The sequence below is a fragment of the Pygocentrus nattereri genome, chromosome 8, assembly GCF_015220715.1.
Source record: "Pygocentrus nattereri isolate fPygNat1 chromosome 8, fPygNat1.pri, whole genome shotgun sequence".
NCBI classification, from domain to species: domain Eukaryota; kingdom Metazoa; phylum Chordata; class Actinopteri; order Characiformes; family Serrasalmidae; genus Pygocentrus; species Pygocentrus nattereri.
The window spans coordinates 23,381,848-23,409,374 of NC_051218.1; the positions used below are offsets into that span (position 1 = coordinate 23,381,848).

General features: G+C 39.2%; 1 protein-coding gene across 1 annotated transcript in view; it reads right to left on the reverse strand.

Moving 5' to 3' along the window:
- The window catches only part of tnmd (tenomodulin), a 51,306-nt gene that overhangs the window by 8,553 nt on the left and 15,226 nt on the right, over positions 1-27,527 (reverse strand). Inside the window, exons 3-6 of the mRNA XM_017698304.2 lie at positions 12,234-12,374; positions 7,059-7,166; positions 2,806-2,965; positions 903-1,018 (exon numbers count right to left, since the gene is read on the reverse strand). Coding sequence (XP_017553793.1) covers positions 903-1,018; positions 2,806-2,965; positions 7,059-7,166; positions 12,234-12,374 — 525 coding nt within the window. The remainder of the gene's footprint in view (positions 1-902; positions 1,019-2,805; positions 2,966-7,058; positions 7,167-12,233; positions 12,375-27,527) is intronic.

The following is a 27,527-nucleotide window of genomic DNA, read 5'->3' on the forward strand; positions in this document are numbered from 1 at the left end:
GTATTACCCTGTTGATAGAAGCAGAGGTATTTCAAAAGACGAAGTGGGTTTCATCTCTGGGTTTGCTTTAATTATGCGAAACATTGAGGCTCTGGCAATTGGATGAGGCATGCAGGCAAAGCATTCCTGGGCCTCTACAGATAAATGTGCCTGTTTTTTTCTGAGGTCCTTTCTTGTCACTCTGGTTCTTGTGCCTCATTTCAGCATAGGAGTTAGACCGCGGTTATGGGGGTGTTGTAGTTAGGTGTGTGATGTGTAGGAGGCTTTAGAAGCATTTATGAATATACTATGGCTATAGAAGCTATGGACTGGCGACCTGTACAGGGTGTATCCTGCCTTCCACCCGATGACTGCTGGGATAGGCTCCAGCACCCCCCCACGACCCTGACAGAGAAGCGGCTTAGAAAATGGATGAATGGATATAGAAGCTGAGGTTATTTAATGACTGAGCATCATCTTTCCTTTTAAGGGGATAAAAATCCACTGTTTTGCTACTCAATTCTTCTTGCCTTGATAATTAAAGCATAGCATGGTTAATAAATTTATCTGTTCATTAATGAGTGACCTTGGGAGGCTCTCTTTGTACATCTCTTGCCACATTAATGAAAAAAAGAAGAAGCGAGGAAGGTTCTTGCAAGGGCTTTAGGGAACTTTGCTGCCTTTGAAGGCTAAATATCCCTCTCCATTAAGTGCCAGACACTAAGGGAGTCTTAAGTGAACTGGCCTGATTTAAGCAGATATATAGAGCAATTCCAATGCCCTGTGGTCCACACAGTCTGTTTTGAGTGGGAATGGGGGCTCCAATTAATGAACGATTTATATGAAGAAAAAAAGAATCATGAATATCCAGTTCAGTGGTCTGGGCACGTCTCCTCCTACAGCGCCTAAAGCCTCGTACTTACATAGTCATTTACTGGCAATTGGTCCATGACGTCCCTTGCCTGACGTGCTCCCCTAGCCTGTGCCTCTGGGGTGTGGTGCGTATCCTCCACATCCTCCACATCATGGAACTCAGCATCTGGAGCGCAGCAGGAAACAAGCAGGAGACAGGGATGTGAGTCTAAAATTGGCACAAGCTACTATGCAGCTAGTAAACATACATGGTGCCTCATGGAAATATTGCTTCTTGCTTTTCTTCAACTACTGCTTAAATTCCATGGTTTAACATGATTTGTCTGTACTATCCATATGAGGAAAACTTAGCAGTGATAGTAGGTTAGTAGATCACCCACATCAACTGCATATTCAGGAACTCACAAACATTTTCCAAGTGTCTGCTAAATAGGTCAATCTACTGCTTTAATGTGAACTAATGAACTATATTAAAACACTGAATATTAAAACAAACTAAGAAGATGAGGCCTTTGAAGAACTTCCTCATTCCACTGTGCATGACGAACATAGCTATAGCTTTTTTCATTCTATTGGACTGGACTGCAGCATAAAGCCATACAGTGGCAAGAGACAACATGAAGGAAAGCAAGATGATGACATCTGCCTGAAGCTTCTGTTCACTTGTCAAGTTCACTTTGAATCACTGCATATGATATGGGTGCCCCTTTATTTGGATAGTGCCCTATCTGCAGATGTTCAAATTGCTAATTTTAAGTTGATTCTTCTTAGTTCATTCTGGGTTAAAATTAGCACCATTGTTAGGATAGCAGGGACAAACTGGGTTCCTTCCAGGCCACAGCTTTGCAGAAAGTAGCATTTTTCCTCCTTTAACTCTCCAAAATCAACTAATGACAACCTATTAATTACCTGATGAGTGGCCCTGGGGGAACACAGTTTGACAACCCTGGGCAAGGCTGATGATTTTGTTTGAGTTTGAGAACACTCTGGCCAAAAAAAGAAAATTAACCATTGCTACATCTGTTGTGATCATGCTTATTCATTTTGTACAGTGGTGATAAGAGTAGCCTCTAAATTAAGATTTCCTAGTTCATTAAAAAAATACTTTCAATGATGTATCTTGAATGTGGAAGTCAATTTTTAAACAATACAAGTGCTTTGGGGTGGGCTTTGTTTGAGGACCAACTGAGGTTGGTGCTATATCAACAAGGCAAACTAGCACCACAGGTGCATTTATTAGATTGCGGACTGTAGTGGTTTGCAGTCAGGATTTGTTGAGTGCCGTAGGGACTGCCTAATGCATGTCAGGTACTGTAGTAAGAGAACACTGTTGGATGAAAATAATACAAAATTGTGATTTGCGATTTCAGACCGCGCCTTCCTCATATGGTGGAAATATAAGGGAAGACTATGATTAAGGGAGGGGAGAGAACTCTGGGAACTTGGGCCAGAGCTCTGGGCAGCTTCTGCCTGGACCCCCCTTTTTAACTGTGGTGTGACTGATGGGACTGAGCAACAGGGAGATGAGGTGGTGATGGGGACTGTGAAAACTTTGTCACAGGAAACAGAAGGCAAAAGGTGGGATTTTATAGCCATTAGACTGGTCCTCCTCCCAAAGATCTTTTATAACAAGCCAGTAAGGCCATAACAAAGTAAATATTAATTTTAGACTGCAATGCCTCTTTAAGGTTAGGGACAGAGAGAGTATGGCTAGGGATAGAGTTAGATGTTGTATTATGGTCAGGAATGGAATGAGTGTTATGTTTAGGAGTAGTGCTGAATTAAAACTTGTGATATTTATAAATATTTAATTCAATGTAAATTGCCACAAAGCTACAAAGCATTCACAATGGACCATACAAATGAAGTTGTGATACATATAGAAAGATCCTCTACCTTGATATAAAAGGTGAAATGGACATGAAGTTCCATAGCAAAACCTAGAATAGGTACCTGTAAGAGGAGATGGATGGATCCAGTGGATGGGCAGATCCTGACAGATTTCCCAGATCTTGGAGTTGATCAGGAATGCTCTGTTGGTGATGGGCTGCTCAGCAGGTATCCACACATGAGAGTCCACCACTTGCATGTCCACCTCCCCAGTCTCACCCACCTATAGACAGGACATACATAGCACGCAGTCTCAGCCTCTACAATCTTGGTCTGCACACAGCTGTGGACTGTGCTTCACTTCTTTACCCTGCACCATTTATGTCCACTGGGAGGGAAAAGACTAACGGCCAGCAATGGCTGCAATATACCATTTGACCTCTCTCTCAGACTATAGCCATTCTCCACATTTTGTAAAGACTTTTTCTACCCCTGTCCCTTTCTGCAGGTAGTGGTGGTGTTGCATTTTAATTGTAAAGGCAACTGGAAGGGAAAAGGCTGACTTTAAAATGACTTTAACTGTGTTCTGTTCACACAGGGAGGACTGATGTATTGTGTAGCTCTACGGACAAAGCAGAGTAGCCTATTGCATGGTCCTTCAGCCCCCCTCCCTCTTCCCCCGCTATGCAGACCGAGCACTATTAACATGTTTGATTTGTTCATACTGTAGTTCATGAGCTGTAAAGTAAACTATTATCGCTTAATGATAGGGAAGCCATGTCATTTTTATCTAGTACAGATATATCAAGTACTTTGGCTAATGTAATCTCATGAAATATTTGTTTGTTCTAGCCTGAGCATATGTAAATACAAATACAAAACAAACTCTCCTCCCATTCCCTTGTTAATTAGCAGAGAGAATAGGGGAAAGGCTCACTTGACAAATGTTTTTACAAGGTGATTTTCTCCCAGTCTAAAGCTTAATTGCACATTAGTTAAGCTTGATGTAGAATCCTGGGGCTATAGCTTGAGCTACTATCATTTATATTAGGTTGCATTCCCCTTTTCTCAGTTCTCTTTTTCATCCCACTGCTTGTGCTTTATTAAAAGTCATTTTCAGCATCCTGTCTTGTTTGTTGTTAAGTGACACTGAACTGACCTGTGGCGAGGTAGAATCCACACCAGTTCCGCCTGATTAAAAGCAGCACCCACTCTGCTGCTCTCTTTGACACAGTTTTCTGAGTCTTAACACACCCAACCCCCACCCCGCCAACATCACGCTAAACTAATGATGACTTGGAGGACAGCCCGTGCCGGCGTTGCAAAGGCTGCTGTTTTAAGTTGAAATTAAAACCAGGGCCGCTAGTGCACAGAGCCCCCTTTTTAATTGGCCCTCTTAACTGCTCAAGCAAAGCATGCCTCCCTCACAAGTAAATAGAGGTTAGGCCACTGATCCTGCAACAGGACTTCTACCGCATATTTGAGAAATTACACCAATAAACTCAAGGGGAGGGTGTCTCCAGGGACTCACAAAGGTCATCGCACAGGCAAAGAGTTGTAATAAACATGCAGGTCCACATGTAGTCAGAATGCATGATGACCGCACTCTGATTGTGAATCTAAGTGCTCAGACTGTTTCACACAACTATCAGTTGTTTTACTCTTTTACTGATTGAGAAGGTTCCATGTAGAGGAAGGTTACTGTAGGAGAAAAGCACTGTGCCTCAAGCTCTCTGATTGCGATTCATGATATATGTCATATACATGTCATATATCCATCATATACTGAGTTACCAATTTATACAATTTACTGTAGGTGCACATGTAATAGGTTTACATTTACTCACTGTAGCCCATCTATTACAGCTTCCCTCTGTTCTGTCTATTAATGGAAAGGGACCTTGTTGGACCATCACTGACCAGATATTATTTGGGTAGAGAGATCATTCTCAGCACAGTGATACTGACATGGTAGGGGTATGGTAGTGTACGTTGTAGCGTTACACATAAATTAGGTGCAGCAGTATTGCTGAAAAATTGCACATACTAACAGATGGGCTACAGTTAGTACCTACAAAGCAGGCTTCCAAATTAACAATAACAGGAAAGAGGAATGGACAGTTTTTTAAGGAACAAAAGGGAAACCAAAAACATAACTATGCCAGAATAGATCATTTTTTTACCTCTTAGCTCTAACAACTGTGCAAACCTACTAGTTGTATATATCAGGTCTACATATGGCCTTTGTACAGGAAACAGGTTTAATTTTGTTTTTAAACCTCATTTCTGAACCCTGCTACAAAATATATGTACTTGAGTAGCCAATGAGTACAGGTACAAGATGGGTGTACCTAACGACAATTCAGTGTATAACCATATAAATAAGCTCGAAAATAATCAGTATATTCCATACACCACACTAGTTCTAGAGATGCATTTAAATTTTTCCACTTCCAATGATAATTCTAGGTCTTCATAAAGACCATGACAATTTCTCATGCATGCTACAGAATGAAATATGTAACCCCCCTCCTCCCCTCCCTGCTGCAATTCATGGTCCTACGTACAGTGTGAACTGCCTAATAAAGAGGAAACCAGTAAGAAATGGATAAGAAAGGAAACTTATCCTGAGACACTGGCCTCTGCTGGAAAGAGGGCCGCGATTTCTTCAGCTGCGTTTAGGCGGTGGGCAAGTGGAGGGAAGCACAGGGATTAACCTCTTTCATCATTTTCCTGGCTGAATAAATTGGAAATTGTAAAAATACTGGCAGCAAACCATTCATGTTTGTCACCTGGATGTACTCAGGGGCCGCTTTATTTCCTTATCAGCCGTATGCAGTTTCTCCTCAGCCTGCATTGTTTTGCAGCGAGCTGCAATGAGGCAGTGTGGTCGCGGAGCACTCTCGCATGCCCTGCAGCCAGCCTGCACTCGAAGCTAATAAGGCTGGATTTAACCCATACCTGCTGCTTTACATGTTCACTACCTTTCTCACTCTCTCGCACGCTCTGTTTACCTCTCTATCCCTTCCTCTCTTTCTCTCTCCCGTTCCTTTTCTTCCTAGTAACACGTGAACAACTGATTCCTCCACATCACTGCCAAGTTTATTTTAGCGCTCGGAAAGATTTAGAACGGGTAGGAATGTAAGGCAAAGCTGCGTTAATTTTCCTTCCCACAGAAAGCTTAGAAAACTTAGGAGCATTCTGACATTGAGTTTAGTCTGTGGTCTGACTGAAACGAGAGATCGTGGCTCGGAATCTGCTCCAGGTGTGAGGGATGTGTATTAGTAGTCAGCACAGCTTGCTGTAATCCTGCACAACGTGTCCACGTGTATCCCCCCACCCCTCTCTCTCTCTCTCTCTCTCTCTCTCTCTCTCTCTCTCTCCTCTGTTGGCCCACTCTGATTGATTTCACATCTGTGAAATAAGGCTGAACTGAAAAGTCTAATTAGGTTCCACAATGTGCGAAAAGAGGAAAATGGCATCGACATATGGTAGCTGCTTCGCAATTAGTATCTGTAAACATGGATTAGACATTAAAAATAGGAGGCAGAGGAATTGCATGCTGTTTTTTTACGTCTATAATGCACCTTCTGTTCATAAAGTCAAAGAGGATATTTAGGGCTTGAGATGACAATGGATCTGCTTATCTGCACTGCCGCACGAGAAGGTACAAGAGATTAATCTCTTCTCTCACTCGCTCTCTCCGGTAAATATGAACCATGAGACGGATGAGGCTAAAACCATATCTGAAAGAGACTCCAATACATAGCACACTACCTGTTATTTTCAGCGACACCAATAAATTGGGCGTTTGATTGATAGAATTTGGCCCATCACTCTTGCCGAAGCATCACAGACAGCCATTAAAGGCGCGAGGAGAGAGATGAATCACTTCAACCCTGAGTCAAGTGAAATTTACGGAGCAAACATCTTCAAATACCATTTTAATGGCTTACCTTTCCGAAGGACCTCACTCTCTCCTTAAGGCTATTTGGGCTGAGCCTTCAGAGGAGATGATTAAAAATTAATATTAGATCAGGATTGACGGCAAACACCATTTGATGTGTGCCACAAAGGGGTTATGGGTTTGTGGACTTTCTGATGGTTTCACGGGCACTGGAGACCCGAGTTTATACTTTTGTGGAAAATGCTGGAGGCGAGATGAGAGGCAAAGGATTGGGGGTGTTGAAGGGAAGATGAGAGGGTGGGTATGGGTGGGTTGGGGGAGGTGGGTGGTGATCGAGACTAGTAAATTTTATTCTGCAGCTCTTACATCTCTTTTCTGCTGATTCTGTTGCAAAATTCATGATGTTTTTCTGTCTTTAGGAGTGCATCACTAGACGATATGCTTCTAGGCAAGGCAAACTTCAGCATACCTCCAGCTCTGCGTCCTTCAGCTCCACCTCAGCCAGCCTGGGCAGCTCCTTGGTCTGGGTCCGGATGTAGCACCGCTGGTGTTTTGCAAAGCGGATACCAGTGATCCCCTTAATAACATACAGTAAAAAGAAAGAAAAAGACATTATAAGATTGATTCATTTACATTTAAAACTCTTAACATTGTTACAGTCTTGCCAGAAAAGGTTCTTTGCATGATGCCATCGAAAAACCACTCATACTTCCTAAAAAAAACAACCTTTCCATTGATAATTCTTACCGAACCATGTAAATATACTAGGAAAAACCCTTTACATTTACATATATTTTTTCAGTATTTAGTGTGATTTAGTGTGTTTCAGATCTGAAGCAACAGTGGAGCTTGATTTTCCTTCAAAGATAAAAGCTTTAAGTACTGTTTTTCTGATGGGGACAGTTTTGGTGGTTTACCATGTCTTGCATGGTTGTTAGAAGTCCCATTTTTTTCAATATCTTTGACAAATTGGTTGAACTTGGTTAAAACTCCTGTCTTTTTCACGTATTTTCCTTTGATACAGTATATAGTGTATATTTAGGGTAAAATATGCTATCAACTGTGCAGGGGTTCAACTAGATCACCAGTCACCTGTGGAAAACAGTACTTATAGCTTTCATCTTTGAGAGAAAAAATTGTAACTGGAATTGCTAAGTCAAGATTGGACATGCTAAATACTGAAAAATCTTATTTAATATTTAATAGGTAAGGTTTCTGTGTGATTTACTGTTAAATACACAGTATGTTTCCTGCTTTTCCTCTGTGGTTCAAAAATAAAAAGCTGTATGTGTTGACTTTGGAAAGGTGGACTTGCACAGTACTATTTTCTCAAAAATATTTCTTCCCAATGTTTTTGAGGGTGCCACAGTTCTTGAAAGCACTGCAGATCTATGTGTGTAGGAAACTCTCCCTAAGGGATTCTTTTCAAAACGTAGTTTAATCGAAGTGCAGGACTATTTTTTGCTCTCAACAGGAACTCCTCATTTATCTTGGACTGTGTGGACAGAGATGATATTTGTAAAAAAAAAAAAGATTTAGAGTTTAAAAAAAAAACATTCCCCAACTGACCCGTTCAGGCTGACTTTTCACAACATCAAATATGCTATTACATATACTTTAGGTATTTCTTCTTGCTTCAAGACAGTCTGAAGTTCCTTTTCACACCTTATAGAGCAGGAATTAATGTATTAATGTATACAACATTTTCACAGGTAAAAACGTATCAGATCATGCAGTAATGTTATTTAGTGTTTTACAAGATAAGACTATGAAACCTGAAGGTATAGTGAACTAAGAAACAGAAACAAATTACAGTCCAACAAAAGCATGTCAAGGCTGCCTTATAGCAGCATAATCAAGGGCTGGCACAAGTGTAGAGGTTTTTCATGAATACTAATCACAGTCTGTCATATAGACTGCATGGATTGTCAGTTGAAAGCAGAAAAAACTCTACTGATGGTATCGTAAACAATACTACATATCTTACATATCTTTGCTAGTCTATTACATTGCAATCTCTTTTCTGTACACTAGAGAAAAACAATATGCTATAGCTTATTAAAAACAGATTATGGAATGTTCATGATCTCAGGTTGGTCACATCCCTACATGAAAAAGTACGTTTCCCTACTGTTATTACATGTGCTGCATCTAGTGCAAATTTGAACACATCTAAATTCATGACACTGAAAAAGAAAATTGCTCTCCTCCTGGTGCTGCAGATATCTCTGTTAAACCATATGTTCACAGCATGATAAGAATGAGCACACCACATATACAGCTATGCTGATCAGTAAGTGCAAAAAAAGTGATCAAATGACCACAAAAGTGCATTGTTTGTCTAAAATCATTGTGAGTAATTGCTGTTCAATCTTCAGCAATGGCATGTTTCCTCACAGAGGAAGGGACTACCTTTTTGATGCTATGCAATGATTGCTGTGCCTGGTCAACCAGAAAATGAAGGAGAGACACTTCATTACAGGGATAAGAAATGGGGAAAGGATGTGACTTAAGAAACAGTGATAAAATTCATGTTTTCCATTAGCCTGATTAAATGTAGGCATGAACAGAAACAGCTTTTCTATTGAACAGTTGTGTGATTGGAGAGACAAGGCGTTCCGGTTGCTGGAGAAGGTTAAAGAGTGCCGTCCCAGTCATTGCAATGCCACCTGCATGCTCCCCCTGCTCGCCTGTCACTACCAGCTCAGGTGTCGGCCAGAGAGAAAACAAACACTCAGCTGCAGCTTCCCAAACACAGCTGACGTTCTGCACAGAGAAGAATTTTCAATGGGGAAAATGGTATTATGGTGCATTGCAGAATTATTGGCACCCTCAGTAAAGATGAGCAAAAAAGGCTACAAAACATATGTTGTTTTTAAAGTTGATTTCAACAATACAAGAAAACTGAACCTTTCGGTGGTGTAAAATTAATGAGAGAAAAAAAAGATTTTATTTCTCTTAAAACAAGTGCCAAAAAGTATTAACTGCATCATAAAAAAACTAAATTTAGTTTCCTAAAATCCTTTCAATGGATGGTTTTCCAGAGAGCCATTTTTAAAATGATGTGTAAGGGTAAAGATACATAATGTGAAGGTACTACTAAGAACCCTTAAATTACTATGGAACCTTTACATTTACTTATTCTGGAGACAAAACATGGTGTACAAATATAAAAATATAGTGCTGCTACTAGGGTTAGGGTTAGTACACCTAGTACATGAAATAATACTTTCAAAGTCTGAGGTGTTGGGTCTGATCTTCATGTTTTTTGGACCATGTATTAATGTATTAACATCACACACACAAACTCTCACACTCACAAAGAAGGTCTTAATGTTTAGGTTTCAAATGCAAAATCAACATTTTATTGATGAAGATGACAACCACAGTTTTCTTTGAATTCTAATTCACTGCGGTCACAATCATCAGATTTATCCACTTTGGGAAGGGGCCCAAAGCACAACCAACATTACAAAACATTCTTCTGCACATGCGCAACTAAACCAAATCCCCAAAACTTGCAAAGTTAAAGCTCTTTAAAGAGCTTCCCAATTACAAAATGTTTTCAAACGTTTTTTTAGGGAACCAAAAGTAGTGTGCAAAAGACCTTTAGTGCTAAGTGTAATACCATATCTATCCACATTAATTTGTCCACTCTTTACTTTCGTGCACTTCACTGCCAATTTAACCTTCCTCCTCCTTCCAATCTTAAAACCAGTGGTTAATAGTTGTCTTCCCAACAAAATGGGTTCTCAAAAGACTCACATTCACACAAGCATCTACTAAAACCTTAGTTGCCCTGTAGATTTCCTTCTCATGTGCACTAAAAAGACTAAAGAAGATGTTTCTGAAAAGATCAGATAGAAGACAATCTACTTACTTAAAGAAGGAGTCAAATTAATTATCATTATGAATCATGAAAAGCAGAAAATGCAAACAAATTCTAAGACCTGGAGTTGTTTACAAGAAAGGAGAAGCTGCAATTGTAATAAAGACAAACTGTGGATACAGTAAATACTGAAAAAAAAGCATTTTACATATTTGCTTGTGAACACCTATTCTTATTAGTGATTTCGGCTGCATTAAGTTGCACTCATTGCTGACACAGGAGTTCAAATGTACACACAGCTTGTGTAGTCACCATAGAAAAGCATTGACAATAGAAGAGGGTGCTTTGGAGCAGCTACACATGAGGTCACCATGTACAATGCCGATCACATGCTAGAGGAGTATGACGCCACCAAGTATTGGGCTGTGGAGCAGTGGAACTGCGTTTTCTAGAGTGATGGAGTTGGAGAGGTGTTTGTAATCCAGAACTAATCATCCAACATAAATACTTGTTCTTTCTAGTGCTCCTGCTTCTTAATGCAGTCAGATCCTCACAGCAATGCACTAATATTTAGTGTAAAGGCTTTCCCAAAGAGTAGAGTTACTGCAACAGAGGAGTACAAGATCATTTTTAATATTCGTGATTTTGGAAGAAGCACTGGGTGAGAAGGCGTCCAAAAACATTTGGACAATAAGTGTATTTGGTTGTTAAGGCTTCTCTGTAATTTCTGCATTTTTTTCTGACGCAGAAAAAATGTTTTGACTGGAAATTAAATAAATCAGTGAGCTTTTGTGCAGCACTATTTTCTCACTATTTTTTGTCATTTTTCCTGAGGGTGTCAACAGTTCTTAAGTTTGCTATAGATCCAGCATAAACTCTGATCTGTGTAGGAAACCATTCTTAAGGGACAGCTTTCAGAACATAGTTTAATCATAGTGAAGAACTATTTTACACTGTCAACAGTAGCTCCTCATTTGTGCTGGACCTGGTGGACATGTTTGACACTTGTTTAGAAGAAAAAACATATTTTATAGCACTTAGTTATAGAACCAGGCTCCACTGCCAACACATGCAGACTGACTTTTCTCAACATCAAATGTGTTCTTACATATGCTTTATGCGTTTCTTCTTGCCTCAACACAGTCTGATGTTTCCTTTCACACCATACAGAGCAGGAATATTTCTAGTTTTTTGAAGAAAAAGCTTTCAGGTAGTGTTCTTTTATAGGGCTTTGCAGAAAAATAGCCAAGATGCCCAAATTCTGCACCATCTATAACGCCTTCCTTTTTACTCTTTAGTCATCCTGTGCTTTCCTGTGCAATTTTACAGCTTCTATTTGAGAAAAACTCTTTGCGCTTAGAGATTAGAAATGCACTTAGAGATGATTCAGTTCTAAAAACATTTGCTAAAGTATGAAAAAAATTCACCCAGTGATGTCTAATTGATGTTATACTGTGTCATACATGATGTTTTTTTCTTTTCGTTTCTAGAGACCAAGTGTCCATAGGGATTTTATATTTGCTTCAGATGGTACTATTTCTTCATCCTAAGCCCCTTGCACTTTGTTGTTTTTAAGGTGACATTACTGTATGTCATGATTTGAAACATGATTTTTTTTTTCAAAATACTCCCCTCTGTGGGAGTGCTCCAATCACTAAAGTGAATGATTCAGAAACAAAATGGGCCAATGTGTTGATGTGCTTTTCTTTCTGGACAATTGGTTAATATTCAGATATTGGATGTAAAATGTTAAGCAAACTTCTGAAAAAAAAAAATGAAAATGCTAGACTGTGGGACATTTGGGACAGTACTTACGTTCTGGAAATCATGGACCTCCAGGACCTCATCAGTTCCATTGCCCGCTCTGAATATCTCCATGTGTTCAGCAGGGTCAATCTCCATCATGCTCTCAGTCTCCACACCATCTAAAACAGCCTTGTACTTGTGGTTATACACCTGAAAAACACATAAATTGTTCAGAATTAGAAAAAGACAAGACATTTATGTTCAAGGCAATCAGTTGCTCTATAATGAAGAACAACCAAGTGTTCAGTATTTCAGTATGATTCAGTAAGAGCTCAGTGATGTTTAACACAGCATTGTCACAGCATGCCTCCTTTGCCACAAGTCAATTTGTGGAATTTCCATCCTGCTAGATCTGTCCCAGTATTATTTTCAAATTGAAGTATCTAGGAGAAACCACAGCTTAGCCATGAATGGTAGACCATACAAACTCAGCGAACGGGACTGTTTTGTTCTGAGGTGTATAGGACCTATCCTCCATTGCATCACTCACTACAGAATTACACATTGCCTCTGGAAGCAACATCAGCAAAATAACTGTACATCAGGTGCTTAATTGGTTTCAAAGGCTGAAATGTGTAAAAGTCAAGATGCACAATGCCAATCGTCGACTGGAGTGGTGTTAAGCATGCAGCCATCTGGCATTCTGATGGATGAATCTAGGTTTAGTGGATGCCAGGAGAATGCTAGCTACTGTCAACTACTGAAATGCACAGTGCCAACAGTAAAATTTGTTGGAGGATGAATAATGACTTAAGGCTGTTTTTCAGGATTTGGGCTAGGCCCCATAGTTGCATTAAAGGGTAATGTTAATGCTATAACATACAAAGACATTTTAGACAGTTATGTTTCCAACAGATTCCCCAACAGATTGGGGAAGTCCTTATCCTTTTCCAGCAGGACTGTGCCCCTGTGCACAAAGTGAGCTCCATGAAGACATGGTTTAGTGGGTTTAGCGTGTGTAACTCCAGGGGCCTACAGAGCCCTGACCTCAACCTCACTGCACACTTCTGGGATGAATTGGATTGATGATTCTGAGTCAGGTCTTCACGTTCAACATCAGTGCCTGACCTGTCCAAGGGGTGTCCGATCTCATCCACAAAGGGCCGGTGTGGCTGCAGGTTTTCACTCCAAACAAGCTGGAGCACACCCGATTCTACTTTAATCAGTTGGTCTTCATCAGTTGACCTCTTGCTGGAGGGAAAACCTGCAGCCACACCGGCCCGCTGCATATAAGTTTGGACACCCCAATATATTTGCAATGCAAAGTAACACACAATTTGTAAAATGCAAAAGAAGTCAGAAACTAAAGTTCTATTATAGAAGTTTGTTTCGTTTTCTAGTTTTCATGATCTAAATAATCTAAAAAACATTCAGTGATGTTGTGGTCTGAGCTCTGGAGTAGCCTGTCCATTGTTCAGAGAGCACCAACAGCTTCTTACTTTAATTTTCAAATTTCCTTTTCTTAGTGACAGAATCCTTTCAGACCCATAGTGTTGAGTTGTCGTCTTACAGTAGAAAGATGGACAAAAACATTTTTTCAGTTCTGAAGCAACAGTTGAGCTTGATTTTCTGTTCATTTGATGGACAGTTTTGGTCCGCTACCAGGTCTTGCATGCATGTTGGGAGTCCCATCTTCTCTGTATCTCCTGTTTTTTCTGCTGATTTTACTTTGACTTGTCCCTTCCTTATGCAGGTGGATTGCCTTATATCTCATCTCTGTATTATCTAATTATCTTTTACTTAATGGTCATTTAGACTGAAAATAAATAAATGCATAAATAAATAAAGGGGGTGTCTGACCTTACTTTGCACTGCTCTGTATATAGAAATCTACTTGGGTGGTGGGATATATAGATAAATTATCATGTGACAAACTTACAAAAGCAATAGCAAAGTAGAGAGCCACATTGATGCTTGAGAACCTTCATTGTAACTGTGATCTGAGGAAGTTTGTTTTGTTCACATCTATAACTATTTGAAATCAAAGGAAATAAGAAAATACTATGCTTATTAAATGAAAAAACTTTAGGGTGTACAGCACCTTTGAGAGTTATCAAAAAGCACCAAAATCAGGAGTTTTTGGGAAGCTGCATTTATCAACAGTTTAAAACAGGGTTGTACATATAAAAAAGTAAATCCAATCACAATAAATGTTATTTGTTTTTGATAGTTTAAATAGTGTTGCTTTTAGCAACTTATATCACATGTACTGATACCCTGGCTACAGAAAAGTTTTAAACTCAAAGGTATAAAAAAAAGAGGTTGGTGCTTTAGTATTATAGCTATCAGCAACCTTCAACATGACCCTCACAAAGCCAAACCTTCACACCAATACTCTGTAAACAAAACTTGTACATAAACATTTCTAATAATTTATATTATACTTTGTGTCTGCTTTTTGAAAAAAAACTGAATTTTGTGTTTTGTGTTCTTATGGGGATCAGCAAAATATTTCCAAAAAATGTTTCTATTTTTGCATTAAAATGCAGTGCACCCACTTATAAACAGAGACCAGTTCACATACCCTCTCTGTCTCTCACTCATTCTGTAAATTGATGTAATATTCACTAATATAATGGCCCAATCAGGGGAGAGACCCTGTGCAAATGTATAAATGTAAAAACAGAGTGATGCAAAATTCAAAATTTTGCAAAATGGCAAAAATTTTCAAGCCATTTGAAACATTTAAGGTGTTATTGACACAGTTAGGATGATAAATGAACTAAATCAGGGTTCTCAGGACCACTCTCAGCTGCAAAGTGCTTATTTCTGTTGATGTGCTTTTGAAATGACATAAACCAAATACAGAGTAAAAGCATCAACTAATCTTTGTGATTGATGCTTTATTTATTAGTGCTGTAGTGTGTGTGTGATATGCAGGGCATTTTCCAAGGATTTGTGTAACTGGCAGAGATGAATACTGCAATTGCAAAATTAGATTAAAGTATTGAAATAACCATTACATTAATTTCAGCTTAATTGTGTTTATAGTGTGCTTCATTACAACAGACATCATCACCCGTAATGAGGAACCTGAAGACTAGAGAGGAAGACTCAAAGCAAAAATGACCTAAGAGTCCAAGGAAGCATCACTGCAAATGAAAAATGGAAATGCATATTTTTTGCCATTTGTACACTTTCCATACCTTCTTGAGCACACTTGAACACACATCTCTAATTTGAGAAGATCACAGGAAGAGGGCAGAGTGAGGGGTCATTATGGGACCAACTATAGTTTGGCATAATAATGGTGGATACAATAATAATGTCACTGCATTTGCTGTAGTTCAATATTAATAATTTCTCATTCATAACCCATTGAAACAAGCACAGGGATTCCTTTGAAAGTGCTTATGCTTTCATTTGATGCCACCAAGCCCCAATCATCATATTATAAGACCCTGGCCACAATTTTTTGGTGGCCCCCTGTCTGGTACCATATGTTATAAGAGATGGTTGCAGTGTTTTTGAATGTTTTGACCAAACTGTGGCTTATAGCAAACCAAATTAAATCATCATTATAATTCTCTCTCCAACCCACCATCCATTCTCCCTCATGCTGCCTGAAGTCTGTGTATGTCTAGACTGCACTGTGAATTTAGAATATATTATCTTCTCATTCAGTGAGCTTAATATGAAGAAATCTGATCTAAGATCAGCCTGGCTTTGTAAATTCCAGTTGGTGTTGTCTGAAATGGCAAACATTTTAAGAATATTATATTACTGAAACATTTTTGACTTTAAACCTAAAAAATGTATTTAATATAAGGTGCACATAATGGAAGAGATGCCTTCAATTCATTTTCTACATCAGACATTTTATTAATATTTATTCAAGAATGGAAAAAGTCATGTCACTGACCCTTATACACATTCCAAACTGAATGCAAATGGGTGTACTACGTAATTACACATTACAACTGATTATATATGAATAACTAAAATATTACACATAAATTAGCTTGTAAAGCATAGCAAATTAAATATATAAATGGATATAACTTCTCCAGAGTTAAAAGTAAAAAAAAAAAGTTCTCATAAAAAGACAAAAATCGTCCAAAGGGAACTCTTAAATGCTAAAATTTGCAAAGAATTACCTGTAATTCATTATTATCTCTGCTAACTGGCCTGTCTGTAGCATTATTAATACATTCATCCAGCATGAGGGACTAACAGTTAAATGAAAGCCCACTTTATGAAGCCTTCCTTGTTTGTCTTGTTTTCTTGCTCAGCCTCTCTTTCTTTCTCCCTCTCTCTCTTACATGTTGTCCTTCCATGTGCAAAGGTACTGTTTTCGTGAGCTCCAGCTGACCAGGAGGACCCTGGATAAATTCTCTCCTTACTATCTTTAGACTCTGCATTAGCAACCTGAATGTGAGTTAAAGGAGCCTGATATTGTAAAAAAATAAGCGTAATGAAATTTAATTAGCTGTCGTTGTGACTGCTGCTGAAAGGCGCATGAGGGGCAGCAGTTCAGACGAATAACTTGGAGAGATTTTTTCATTAGTGCTTGTGACTACATTCATCATAAAGATACCTTGAGTAATGTATTGATTTGTGCACTACCATGTTTGCTATTCAAATATCAGGAGCTCACAAGGCCAAAGGTGCTGATACTGTTTGCCATAATGAGTTTGTACCAACAGCCTTTTATTTAATCAGCGGCATGCACAATGATAAGAAATGCCCTTCCATTCTGATTCTAATTTGATTATTTTTAAGGCATTCTGTGCTACAAAGTATGTTTTTTTTAAGATTAAGTGACCCTTATTAGGGCCACAGCAGGGGAAATTTAATCTCCACAATCTAACCCATCCGTGCAGTGAAACACCACATACACACCAGTGAACACATACTAGGGGGCAGTGAACACACTTGCCCAGAGCAGTGGGCAGCCCTATCCACGGTGACCGTGGGGGTGGGTGCCTTGCTCAAGGGCACCTCAATCACAGACTGTCAGCTCAGAGGACTGAACCAGCAGCCGGTAGCAAGGCTGGTTCCCTAACCTCCAGCCCACGACTGCCCCACAATGGATCAAATGGATAACTCCTCTTGGATGGTTTATTATGCCTGGACCAATCACAGTCTAACAAAGGAGAGATGTGCGCAACTAATGCAGGGTCAAATATAACATGGCTTTTTCACGTAGTTAAATAGGTTGGAGTAGAACAGGCTCCTGATCACTTATAATTTTATAGCAATGATGTCTGGGAATCTGGTAGACACTTCTCTTGATTTACCCTAAAGACTGCTTTTGCATCATGAAAATAATATTTTTCTTCCTTTAATTAATATAATGTACAAAGATTTTACACAACAGTTTGGCAAAATAAACAAAAAGCAAAGCAAAGAAACTCCAAATATTCTACATTCTTCAAATGTGCTTTAAAATGGACTCCTTCCACCAAAAGGCTGTGCAGTAAAATTTGTTTTAAATTGGACATTCGACTGGATAATCAACTTTCTCTCCTCAATCTCGCATAAAATGACCAGTCTTTCACTTTTTAGGTCAAGTGTCAGTGATATGCTTTTCCGAATCTTTTTGTTCAGCAAAATTTAATAACGGACATTTTAGATATATTTTTGTTGAATTTGTGTTCTGTCTTCTCAAAAGTAAGAAAAAAAGGTTTAATAATTTTGAATGTTTATGAGAAAAAGAGGATAGAAAGTTGAATATGCATAGCATGTCCAGCATGAAAGCAACTTCACCACATTGTTACAGATAAAGCCTTAAAACTGGCACAATATCAGGTTCAATACTGCTGGTTGGAATAACTCGAGTGTTGTTTTATTCCAATCAGTCTGTAAAGCATTTCACAGCTTGTCTTGTTTGTTTGTTTGAACTGTATTCTGCTCCGTTTTGGCAAATCCCTGTTTAGTTGTTCAACCGTCACAGCGACCAACAGAAAAAAAAGTTATTTTATGAACAACGGCCGATCTGACCAAAAGGGGTACAGGTCAAAAATGATCTTATTGATGTTATCTGACATATTCATTTTATGTTTTTGTATGCGGTAAAGTAGAAAGATACTGATGCAGCTGTAAAGCAGTAGGTATTTAGCAACTGAAGCTCAGCAGAATGATATAGCTGTTTGGACAAATCTGAGGATTAATACATTTTCTAGTCATTTTTAGTAGTATCTTGTGCATAGGAGTAAAACAATATTTAATCATTTATTTTTCAACATGGATTTTTTTATGCTTCAAATTACAACATTAAGTAACTGAGTTGCAATCAATGGTGCCACCTCTTATACATATATACATACACTTGTAATCAGTGCAATACTGTTCAGTTCAGACAAGTGTCAAGGCACTATTGTAGTCTGCTCAAAAAAACATTATTACTGGATAAAGAAAACGTAATACCATATCCCATAGAGACTGTAAGAATGTACAAGAAAGTTCCATCTGTGCTTGAAATGTGCTGTTAAAACCCTCTCCAGCACCAAGACTAGATCTTGAGCTCGCCATTCCTGCCAAAGTCATTACGTCTGTAAAGAAGGGACTGGTGTCTCTGTTGTTTTGAAGCTGAGTTAACTCTCATGGCCTTATGGTGGTTTATCCCTCCATTGCATTCTTTAAATATTCACGGAAAGGATGTTGCTATTGAAGCCAGTTGGCTTTAGGATTCATTATCAGGCATGTTAGTAAACATGTGGAAGCCTTTAGACACAATCTCTTGTTTACTTCTTTTCATCTTCATGTCTGAATGTTTGATGTGGGTTGTGTACAGCATTGAGATGTTCTCTGGGGAATGCTCCAGCATGAAGCAAATTAATGACAGACAAGCAGTCCAATGAAGCCTGCAGTGCTTTACATCATCTGGTCCCATAGGTTCCCTGAGGACAGCCAGTAAAGGTCAGGGAGATGCTGTAACAGGTGAGTGGAAACGAGAGGTTAGTGTGCTCACGACAGCGTGCGTCCTGACCGTCCTTCGGGGCCTTCAGATATGGAAGGCTGTCAAAGCGCAACATTATGGCTGTCATTCAAGAGTGGCACAATGGCTAAACTGGTGTGTCCTGTCCTCCACCAAGGGAGGACCTAAGAGAGAACAGGGTCAGCCTGTTATGCCTCCAATGGATTGGGTGAGCTGGAGTATATTCAGGTGTATGGCATCTCAATTGAGGATTTAGCGCTAAAGTCAAGGAACTGACTTTAAGTGTTGTGAGTTTGATAGGTGGGTTTACGAGGGCTGTCAAATAATTTTGACTGCAGCAGTGGATATTATTTTGTGTAGTTCACAATTTGTCTTATTTGCTCAAAATTGACCCTAAAGAAAGAACACTGATTAAAAAACACGCTAACAATATAATAAATATAAATCAACGGTTTCTTGTCATTTTAACATTCATTTAACTTCTAACTTGCTAGTAAATGTGTGTTTTCCACTAACCACTCAATCTAAAATTAGAATAAAACAACTACAACTTCCTTCCAAATTATGGTAAACCATACTATGGACTGTTGTCTAATGTTCAAGTGAGTTAAAAGTCTGTACTGTGCTTTTAACATCCATATTTTTTTTGTGTTTGTGTTCTTTTAGATTTCTAACATTTTGCAATAGATTTGTTGTTCTCGGTGTAGTAACTGATGTCTGTACTGTATTAGAATGTCCAGTCATAAAATGTATTGTCAAACAGTGCACAATAACTAAATTGTTATTGATTGATGCTGGAAAAAGAGCTGTAGGTGGTAAAGTGAATTATTCAGTCTAGGTTTGGTGGTGTCGAGCCATTAGAAACTTCCTTTCTTTGAGTTTCTGTAGGGCATATACTTTTCCCTCACTTTCCCCTTCTCCTTCACCACTGGCTCCCTGCACTCCTGCAAATCATGATTTAACTGCTGTTCACATGCGTGGTCACATGAGCAGAGAAAATTTCTCCCCAGGGCTCCACTCTGAAATGTTATGAGATGTTTTTTCACCTTTTTTCCTTCTGTTGTTCCTTAAGCTAATGATAAAATAGATGCATTGTTTCAGAGATTATAAATTGCCACAACTGCTACGTTCACCACACTCCCACAGCAACATTCGCTAAATTCTACAGTTTCTCCTCATTTTCTACTCTTATCATAGAAATTAAAGATGTTCTATATTAAACCTACAGACTAGCTTTCTTCTCTTTGGGCTTCTTTGTTCATTCAAGCAGAATTCAAGCCACACACAAACAGACAGTTGTGGATGAACTGCAATGAAAGCAAAACAGCGTTTAGTCTCTGACATACGAGCAAGACAGAAAACAAAAACAAAGATCATGGTTATGCAGGCACAGACATATTGCTGTAAAAATGGAGAAGCTCTTGGGAAATAACTTCTTCTGCAGATCAGTTGAGACAGCAGCGCAGATGGCATTCACATGTGCTCATTGCGTGTCAAAGTCCACCGAGTGAGCTAGTGTAGGTATTATGCTGGGAATTAAACTCAGTTCCTGTTGCTTGTCAAATGTTTTTGTGTTTCAATACAGAAAGAAAAAAAAGATGACAATCTGCTCATTGATAGGCACTTCATTAAAGGCCTGACTTCCTTTTTATCTTCCTTGAATGGTGCATATTTCTGGAGGTGCATTTCAGCTGGGAGTTCAATGTGTCTGAAATGCTGATGGTTCTGCTCTAGCTTTTATTTCCTTTGCTCAGCCCCCTCAGTGATTGTTGTCAGTGAGGGCACAGAGGCATATATCGTTTCAGAGACAAAAGAATCATGAACGTGGACACTGATGACAAGGCCTGTCAGCCTGCATGGCTCTCACAATTAAGATAAATGGGGGGGGGGTGCTTTCAGGGTTGCTGAAGGCATTTAGTAGAGCATCTGGAGATGTCCAATGAAGACAAGCAGCTGCTTTTGGACAGAAGCCTGCTTTGGAAATGGGCAGACGATGGTCACTATCTAATAGACAGATTCATCAACAGAGTGAGTTATATTCCTTTAGGAATTTGATCGTTCTTAAAATTCATGTTCTTTGTCAGCTTGGTGCTTCTGAAATGCTTTCAATGGTGACAGGTCTACATTTGTTTATATTTAATCTCAAAGACAACCCAAGGGTTGAGGACAGATATTTGAATGCTCTATAATGGTTTGAACTCAAACAGAGAGCCGAGGCCTCCAATAAATTTGTAAGTGAACTACAAAGCCAGACCACAGAGGTCTCATTTGTGAAAAATGAAAGGCCAGACATAAAAATAGCCATCTAGAAGTAATGGTTTCTTCTAAAGTGATTTAAGAAAGTATGCTTTTGTGGTATGTTTAATTATGGATGCATACATAACAACATCTGAAAAGAGGGTCAAGGCTTGCCTTTGGCCTCTTGTTTTTCTATACATTTTTGTACCTCCGCAAGGACTTATTATAGTGTTGTCAAAAGCAGAGTTAAATTAGCCTGCTGCTCAAAAAGCTTAGAAAAAAGCTTCAAGTAAACTAAACTAGCCAGTGTAGTTTCAGACATTAAGAAATTGACTTAGCAATGAATGAATAAAGCACAGATATGGAGTTTCTCCCTGGCCCTTTGCTTATGATTGCTAATGTAGGGTTCCTTTTTACTACAGAAGAACAGGATAGGTTTCTACACTCACAGAAGATTTGGCTCTCACAGAGTTCTCTCAGTAGAAGAACGCCTTGAGTATACCTGAGTGATAACATCTTTACAGGTTTACAGAAAGGATAAACACTTGACTTCCTGTGGAATTCTACAATTGCAGGGTATTACAGAGGAATTTGCAAATGTATTTGATGCTCAGGGTTTATGCTTTTCAAATGAGCATTCACTCTCAGGTTGAGGAGCGCAGGCCCCCTAGATGCCAACTTCACTTCCCCTACTCCTGCCTGAAAGTGAGAAGACTGTAATGACCCACTTTCTCTTTCCAGCTCCCTAGTGACCTCTGTTGCTCGGCACATTTGGCTACCTCACCATGGCCCACCGAGCATCTACAGCTGCTTTTAATTTGCTAGAGCGCGTTGGTCGCTTTCTTCTGTGCCAACACATACATGACTAATCACATCAGTCGCTTCAAACAATTTCAACTCTCACTGGTGATAAATCACCTTGATCTGAACTACTATGTGGGTAATAGTGCTAGATCCAGGAGGAGAGAGAAGCACAGAGCTCTGGGAGCAATTTCATTTCTTATTAGTCAGCATGGTCTTGTTAGGCGGACGTGGGTATTGGGACATTTCTGTCTGAAGCATTTTATGCTTTCATAATCGGTACTAAAATCATCATTATGTCACCTGGAATCCGACCATGTTTGTTGACTACTAAGTTAGCTAATTGCTTAGGTGAAGTAATTCATTGTTAGAGCAATCAATGTAGCAATTTGGTAAAATTTCAAAGCAAGAAAAGTGTATTTCATGAAGAAAATGCGGCATGATTGCACAGCTTTAAGGAATTCCCAGGTGGATGCTAGGATGTTGCTGTACTTTTGATGTAGTGCCTCTGATGGTTGCTAGGATGTTGCTAAGTGGTTCCTATGGTATCCCACGTGGTTGCTTGGAAAGTTGCTATGGTATCCCACATGCCATTAGGTTAAGAAAAGAGGGCACACATAGTAGAATGGTGTCCATATCTTGAAAACTACAAAAATCAATAATAATAATAATAATAATAATAATAATAATAATAATCATAACAACAACAAACTGGATGACAATAGTGCTGCTAAAACAAGGAAAAAAAACAAGTAACGATTTACAGTGTTCTCCACTGACAATCTTTCTGCGTGACAACAGATTAGGCTTTTCCTAAACCTTTTCCAAGCAAATGACTGCCCACCTGTCCAGTCAGACACTGATGGACAACTGACTGTTGAGCTCTCCTGCTACCCACTTCAGACCAGCTGCCCATGCCCCAGCTACCACCACCTACCTTGAACTAGCTGCCCACTCTACACTGACATTTTCATGGAGGAGGATGGGTCCCTACTTGTGAGCCTTGGTTCCTCCCAAGATTTCTTCCTCAGATCTGAGGGAGTTTTTCCTTGCCACTGTCGACCCTAGCTTGCTCACCTGGGCTTTTTTTACATTCATGCTAAAACTTTGTCTTTACTGGAATTCTATTAAGCTGCTTTGTGACAACATCAGTTGTAAAAAGCACTATACAAATAAATTTGACCTGACCTGACTTGACTAAGGTTCTAAGATTATATGGGCTTTGCCAGAGAGCTGTGACCTCTTTTCCACACTCCCACAAACTGTAACTACTCCTTCTACTTCACCAAAGCCATTTCAAAGGCAGGACAAAAGAACTGTTTCAGGACATGGGGTGATGCAACACTCGCAGGATTTGGTCCACCATTGTAATTGATATTGCTGTGCTGTAGCGGCGAGAGGGCAGCTGATATATAGTTTATAAATAAACAGAAAAGGTGACAAATAGTTTTCTTTCTGCCACCATTTTTCTCAAGCACTTGCAATCACACGTTTTTGTGCTCTGTCTTTCTTCTTGTCCTTCTCTCTTACTCACTACTGTCACGCTCAAGTATGAGTGAGTGATACCCATGTAAAGAAGACACAATGGATTCTGTCACTGATTGTTCATCTGAATGGGTTTGCACTGTGAATACAAGCCAATCTTCTATCATGAATGGGCAGTGGGAGTTGCATGAAATATTCATCAAAGACATCTCCTAAGACTCTGGCACACTCCGCTGAGTCTCTATGAATGTGAAACAGATTTTACATGGCCAAATATTGAGCTAAATGTCCATTCAAGAGCTGAGTTTTGAGCCAGCTACCCACAAGGGAGGTCACCTCTACTGCAGGCGGAGAGGACACTGTGGCTGTAGCTGGTTCTCAGCCCCACCACGTGTTAATAAATCGACTGAGTATGCTCAGTACCCCAGTGGCTAAGTGGCATTTAGAAACAGCTTGTGAGAGCAGAAAGTCCCTGCTTTCAATCTTCTAGATGCGCATGATAATTTGGCTAGATGAACAGCATTAGCTGCTAATGAGGACTGAAATGGTCTTTTGCTGCTAAAAAAGCATTAATGATCCTTTTCCATCTTAAAGTACTGACCGAAATTTATAAAGTAGAATGATTTAGCAGGCTACTATTTTAGGTCTCGAATCAAAACAATAGCTACTATAGCTAATGATTCTTTATAACAAAATTTATTCTACATACTGTGCTCTATATTAACTCCCCTTGACCTAGCTTCATCTCTCGTTGAAAACGTTTTTGAGACCAGATTTTCTACAATACAGATTTTTTTTTAAGCCTGTAACCATGAATGATCATGTATTGAGTTCAGCTCAACTCAAAATGATATAGTAACTGATCACATGGCTTTTCTTGAGTTGACTCAAATTGAAGTCACAAGAGTTCACACATCTCAAACTTCTTAGCTGAGACAAAAGCTCTTTTAATTTTTTAGTTATGAGTCTCAGTTAGGTAAATAAAATGAATGTGTTTTTTACACTCAATTTCCCTGCTAGCTAGACTCTTTCCATCACATAATTTCCATCACATAATCCTGCTAGACATTTTTCCTCTTGGGTGTGCATTTATGGATGGCATTGCTGGGATTGAAACTCACAATCTTCTGATGTTGGGATGAATTATTAGACAAAAGCACCACATGAGACAATGCTGTGCTGTAAAGTTAAAATAACACATATTTTACAGTGTATTAAAAAAATAACACATATTATTTTACAGTGTATTAAACATTTGCAGACACAAAATCTGAGTGGCTTTATGTGTTCCTGAGGGGTGCGGTAGACTAAACCGTCACCACAACGGTTGTGAATTTCAGCCCCAGCAATAGACATCCATATCTGGAAGCCCAAGAGTAAAACATGGCAGATGGGACTGTGTGGTAGAAGGAGACCTAGGTAATGGGAAAACCGAGTAAAAACAAGCTCTATTTTGTTTATCTTACTGAGTTGCAGACCTAGAAACAGTAGCTGAGAGAATTTTTGACTCAACTAAGAAGTTTGAGTTGGGTGTCCTCAAGTTGGATCAACTCAAGAAAAGCCATTTTATCAGCCATTAATCATACTATATGATTGTAGGTTGAACAGACTTCTCATTTTTATAGTGCATATATAATGTGCATATAAAGTGTTTTACATTGATTCTTATATGAAAGAGGACTGTCATAGAGCTCATGCTATTTTCCTTTTCTAACAGCCGACAGAAACCTTGTAAGATTTACATTTACATTCACAGCATTTAGCAGATGCTCTTATCCAGCGGCACGGTGGCATGGTGGGTAGCGCTGTCGCCTCACAGCAAGGAGGGCCTGGGTTCGATTCCCCGGCCGCGCGACCGGGGTCCTCTCTGTGTGGAGTTTGCATGTTCTCCCCGTGTCTGCGTGGGTTTCCTCCAGGTTCTCTGGTTTCCTCCCACAGTTCAAAGACATGCAGTCAGGCAAAATTATGTAAATTGATCAAATTGTAAGTCGCTCTGGATAAGAGCGTCAGCCAAATGCCGTAAATGTAAATCCAGAGCAACTTACAAGAAGTGCTTTGTCAATCTAGAGAAAGTATCTTTGCTAGTTACCAATAGCTTAGAGAAAAAGACCTGAGTCCTGAGCTCAGATACTGCTAGAAACAAAATGTCACTGCAGACACCAAGAGAAAAAGAAACAGAGTTGAACGCAGAGCTCTGTGCCATTCAGTGCAATACAATAACAAACAATACAATACAATAAACTACAATACACAGTGAAGTACAATAAAAATAAGTGCAGCTTATAATTCAGTGCTCATTTAAGTGCTGTGTAAAGAGGTGAGTCTTCAGTCTACGTTTGAAGGCTGCAAGAGACTCTGCTGTTCGGACAGCCAGTGGGAGTTCATTCCACCACCTGGGTGCCAGTATAGAGAACATTCTTGACACTTGTCTTCCATGCACCTTGAAGGATGGTGGGTCAAGCCGAGCTGTACTCGAAGCTTGAAGGGCTCATGGTACAGTTCGAGATTTCACCATTGCCATCAAGTAGGTAGGGGCTGGTCCATTTTTGGCTTTGTAGGCAAGCATTAGGGTTTTAAATCTGATGTGTGCAGCTACAGGAAGCCAGTGAAGGGAACGCAGCAGTGGGGTGACGTGGCTGAACGTCACTACTGCTTGTGTTCAGTGACATATCTAAGACTTCAAGAAGACCTGGAGTGATATCTTTCCAACAAAACTGCCCATTAAAAAGCAAAATTTGATTCTAATTATGGTAGTTGTTAAACTCACACAGCTTTGTTTTTGGAGCAAAATCATTCAATTCCAAAATGGTAACTTTACAAGACAAGAAAAAAAACATACCAGTTTTTCACTATTTGTATTAATCCATTCATCATGAATTTTTTAATAAAGTGTGAAGAACAGCTAACATTTTCAAATTCTGTACAAAAACAAACAGAAACTTATCAGTTAGACCTAAAAGAAAAAATCCTGATATTCCATTTCAAAATTGTAATGCTTTTGTTTCCAACCAAATCTTTACAATACTTGCAGAATTAAAACAGAACAAGCATGATTTTATTAAATAAAAATTAACTAAAAATTACCCAAATATATTTTTGAAATTCCAGAAGTTTAAGCCTTTTCTGAAGTTTTCTCACTGCTGGAGAAATGTACTATAAAAATTTCACTGTTTTTGATGTAGTGCCCAATGGGTTCCTCATCTCAGCTAATGTTCATGATTCCACCAGCAGAAAGACATAAGGATGAAACAGAATTCATACAGCAAGGAGGATCTCACTGCAGATGAAAAAAAAAAGAATCCTTGCCTCAACTTGCCAGAAATAACTTGGATAAACTTCAAGAGCTCTATTCATAAATCAGAATTGGAAACTGTCAGGTGATATGTCCTCAGTAGTGCAGAAAACTAAACACTGCATTCAGTAAGAGTGCTACAACAGTTGGAACAGGTGGAAGAGCCTTACTGCTTTATGACATTCTGCTCAATATCAGAGTTCTTCAGAAGAACCTAATCTGTTTGACAGGTGAAGCAGCAGCAGATTTTTTTGAGAAATGTAAAAACTTTATGTTATATAAAGCACTGTATTTTGTTCTAAAGTATTATACCATGGCAAAGTAGAACTGGCAGATAATTTAGGAAAGAATAAATTCCACCATGTCCAAGAGAATTTTTAGGTGCTAACCAGTGGAGATTTTTGGTTGCAGTCATTGCCTTAAAAGGTGCAAAGGCTGTATAGGCATTGAGAAATAAAGCTGCCAGATATGCATCACCAAACCTGTTCAAAACTCTACTTCTCATAACTCAGCTTCCATCCTGAGGAACCGTGCAAGTAGTTAGCGAACTGGCTAATTAATCCTAGCCAAACAGGTGTGCTTTAGATTATTTCTTCATTTGTTATTT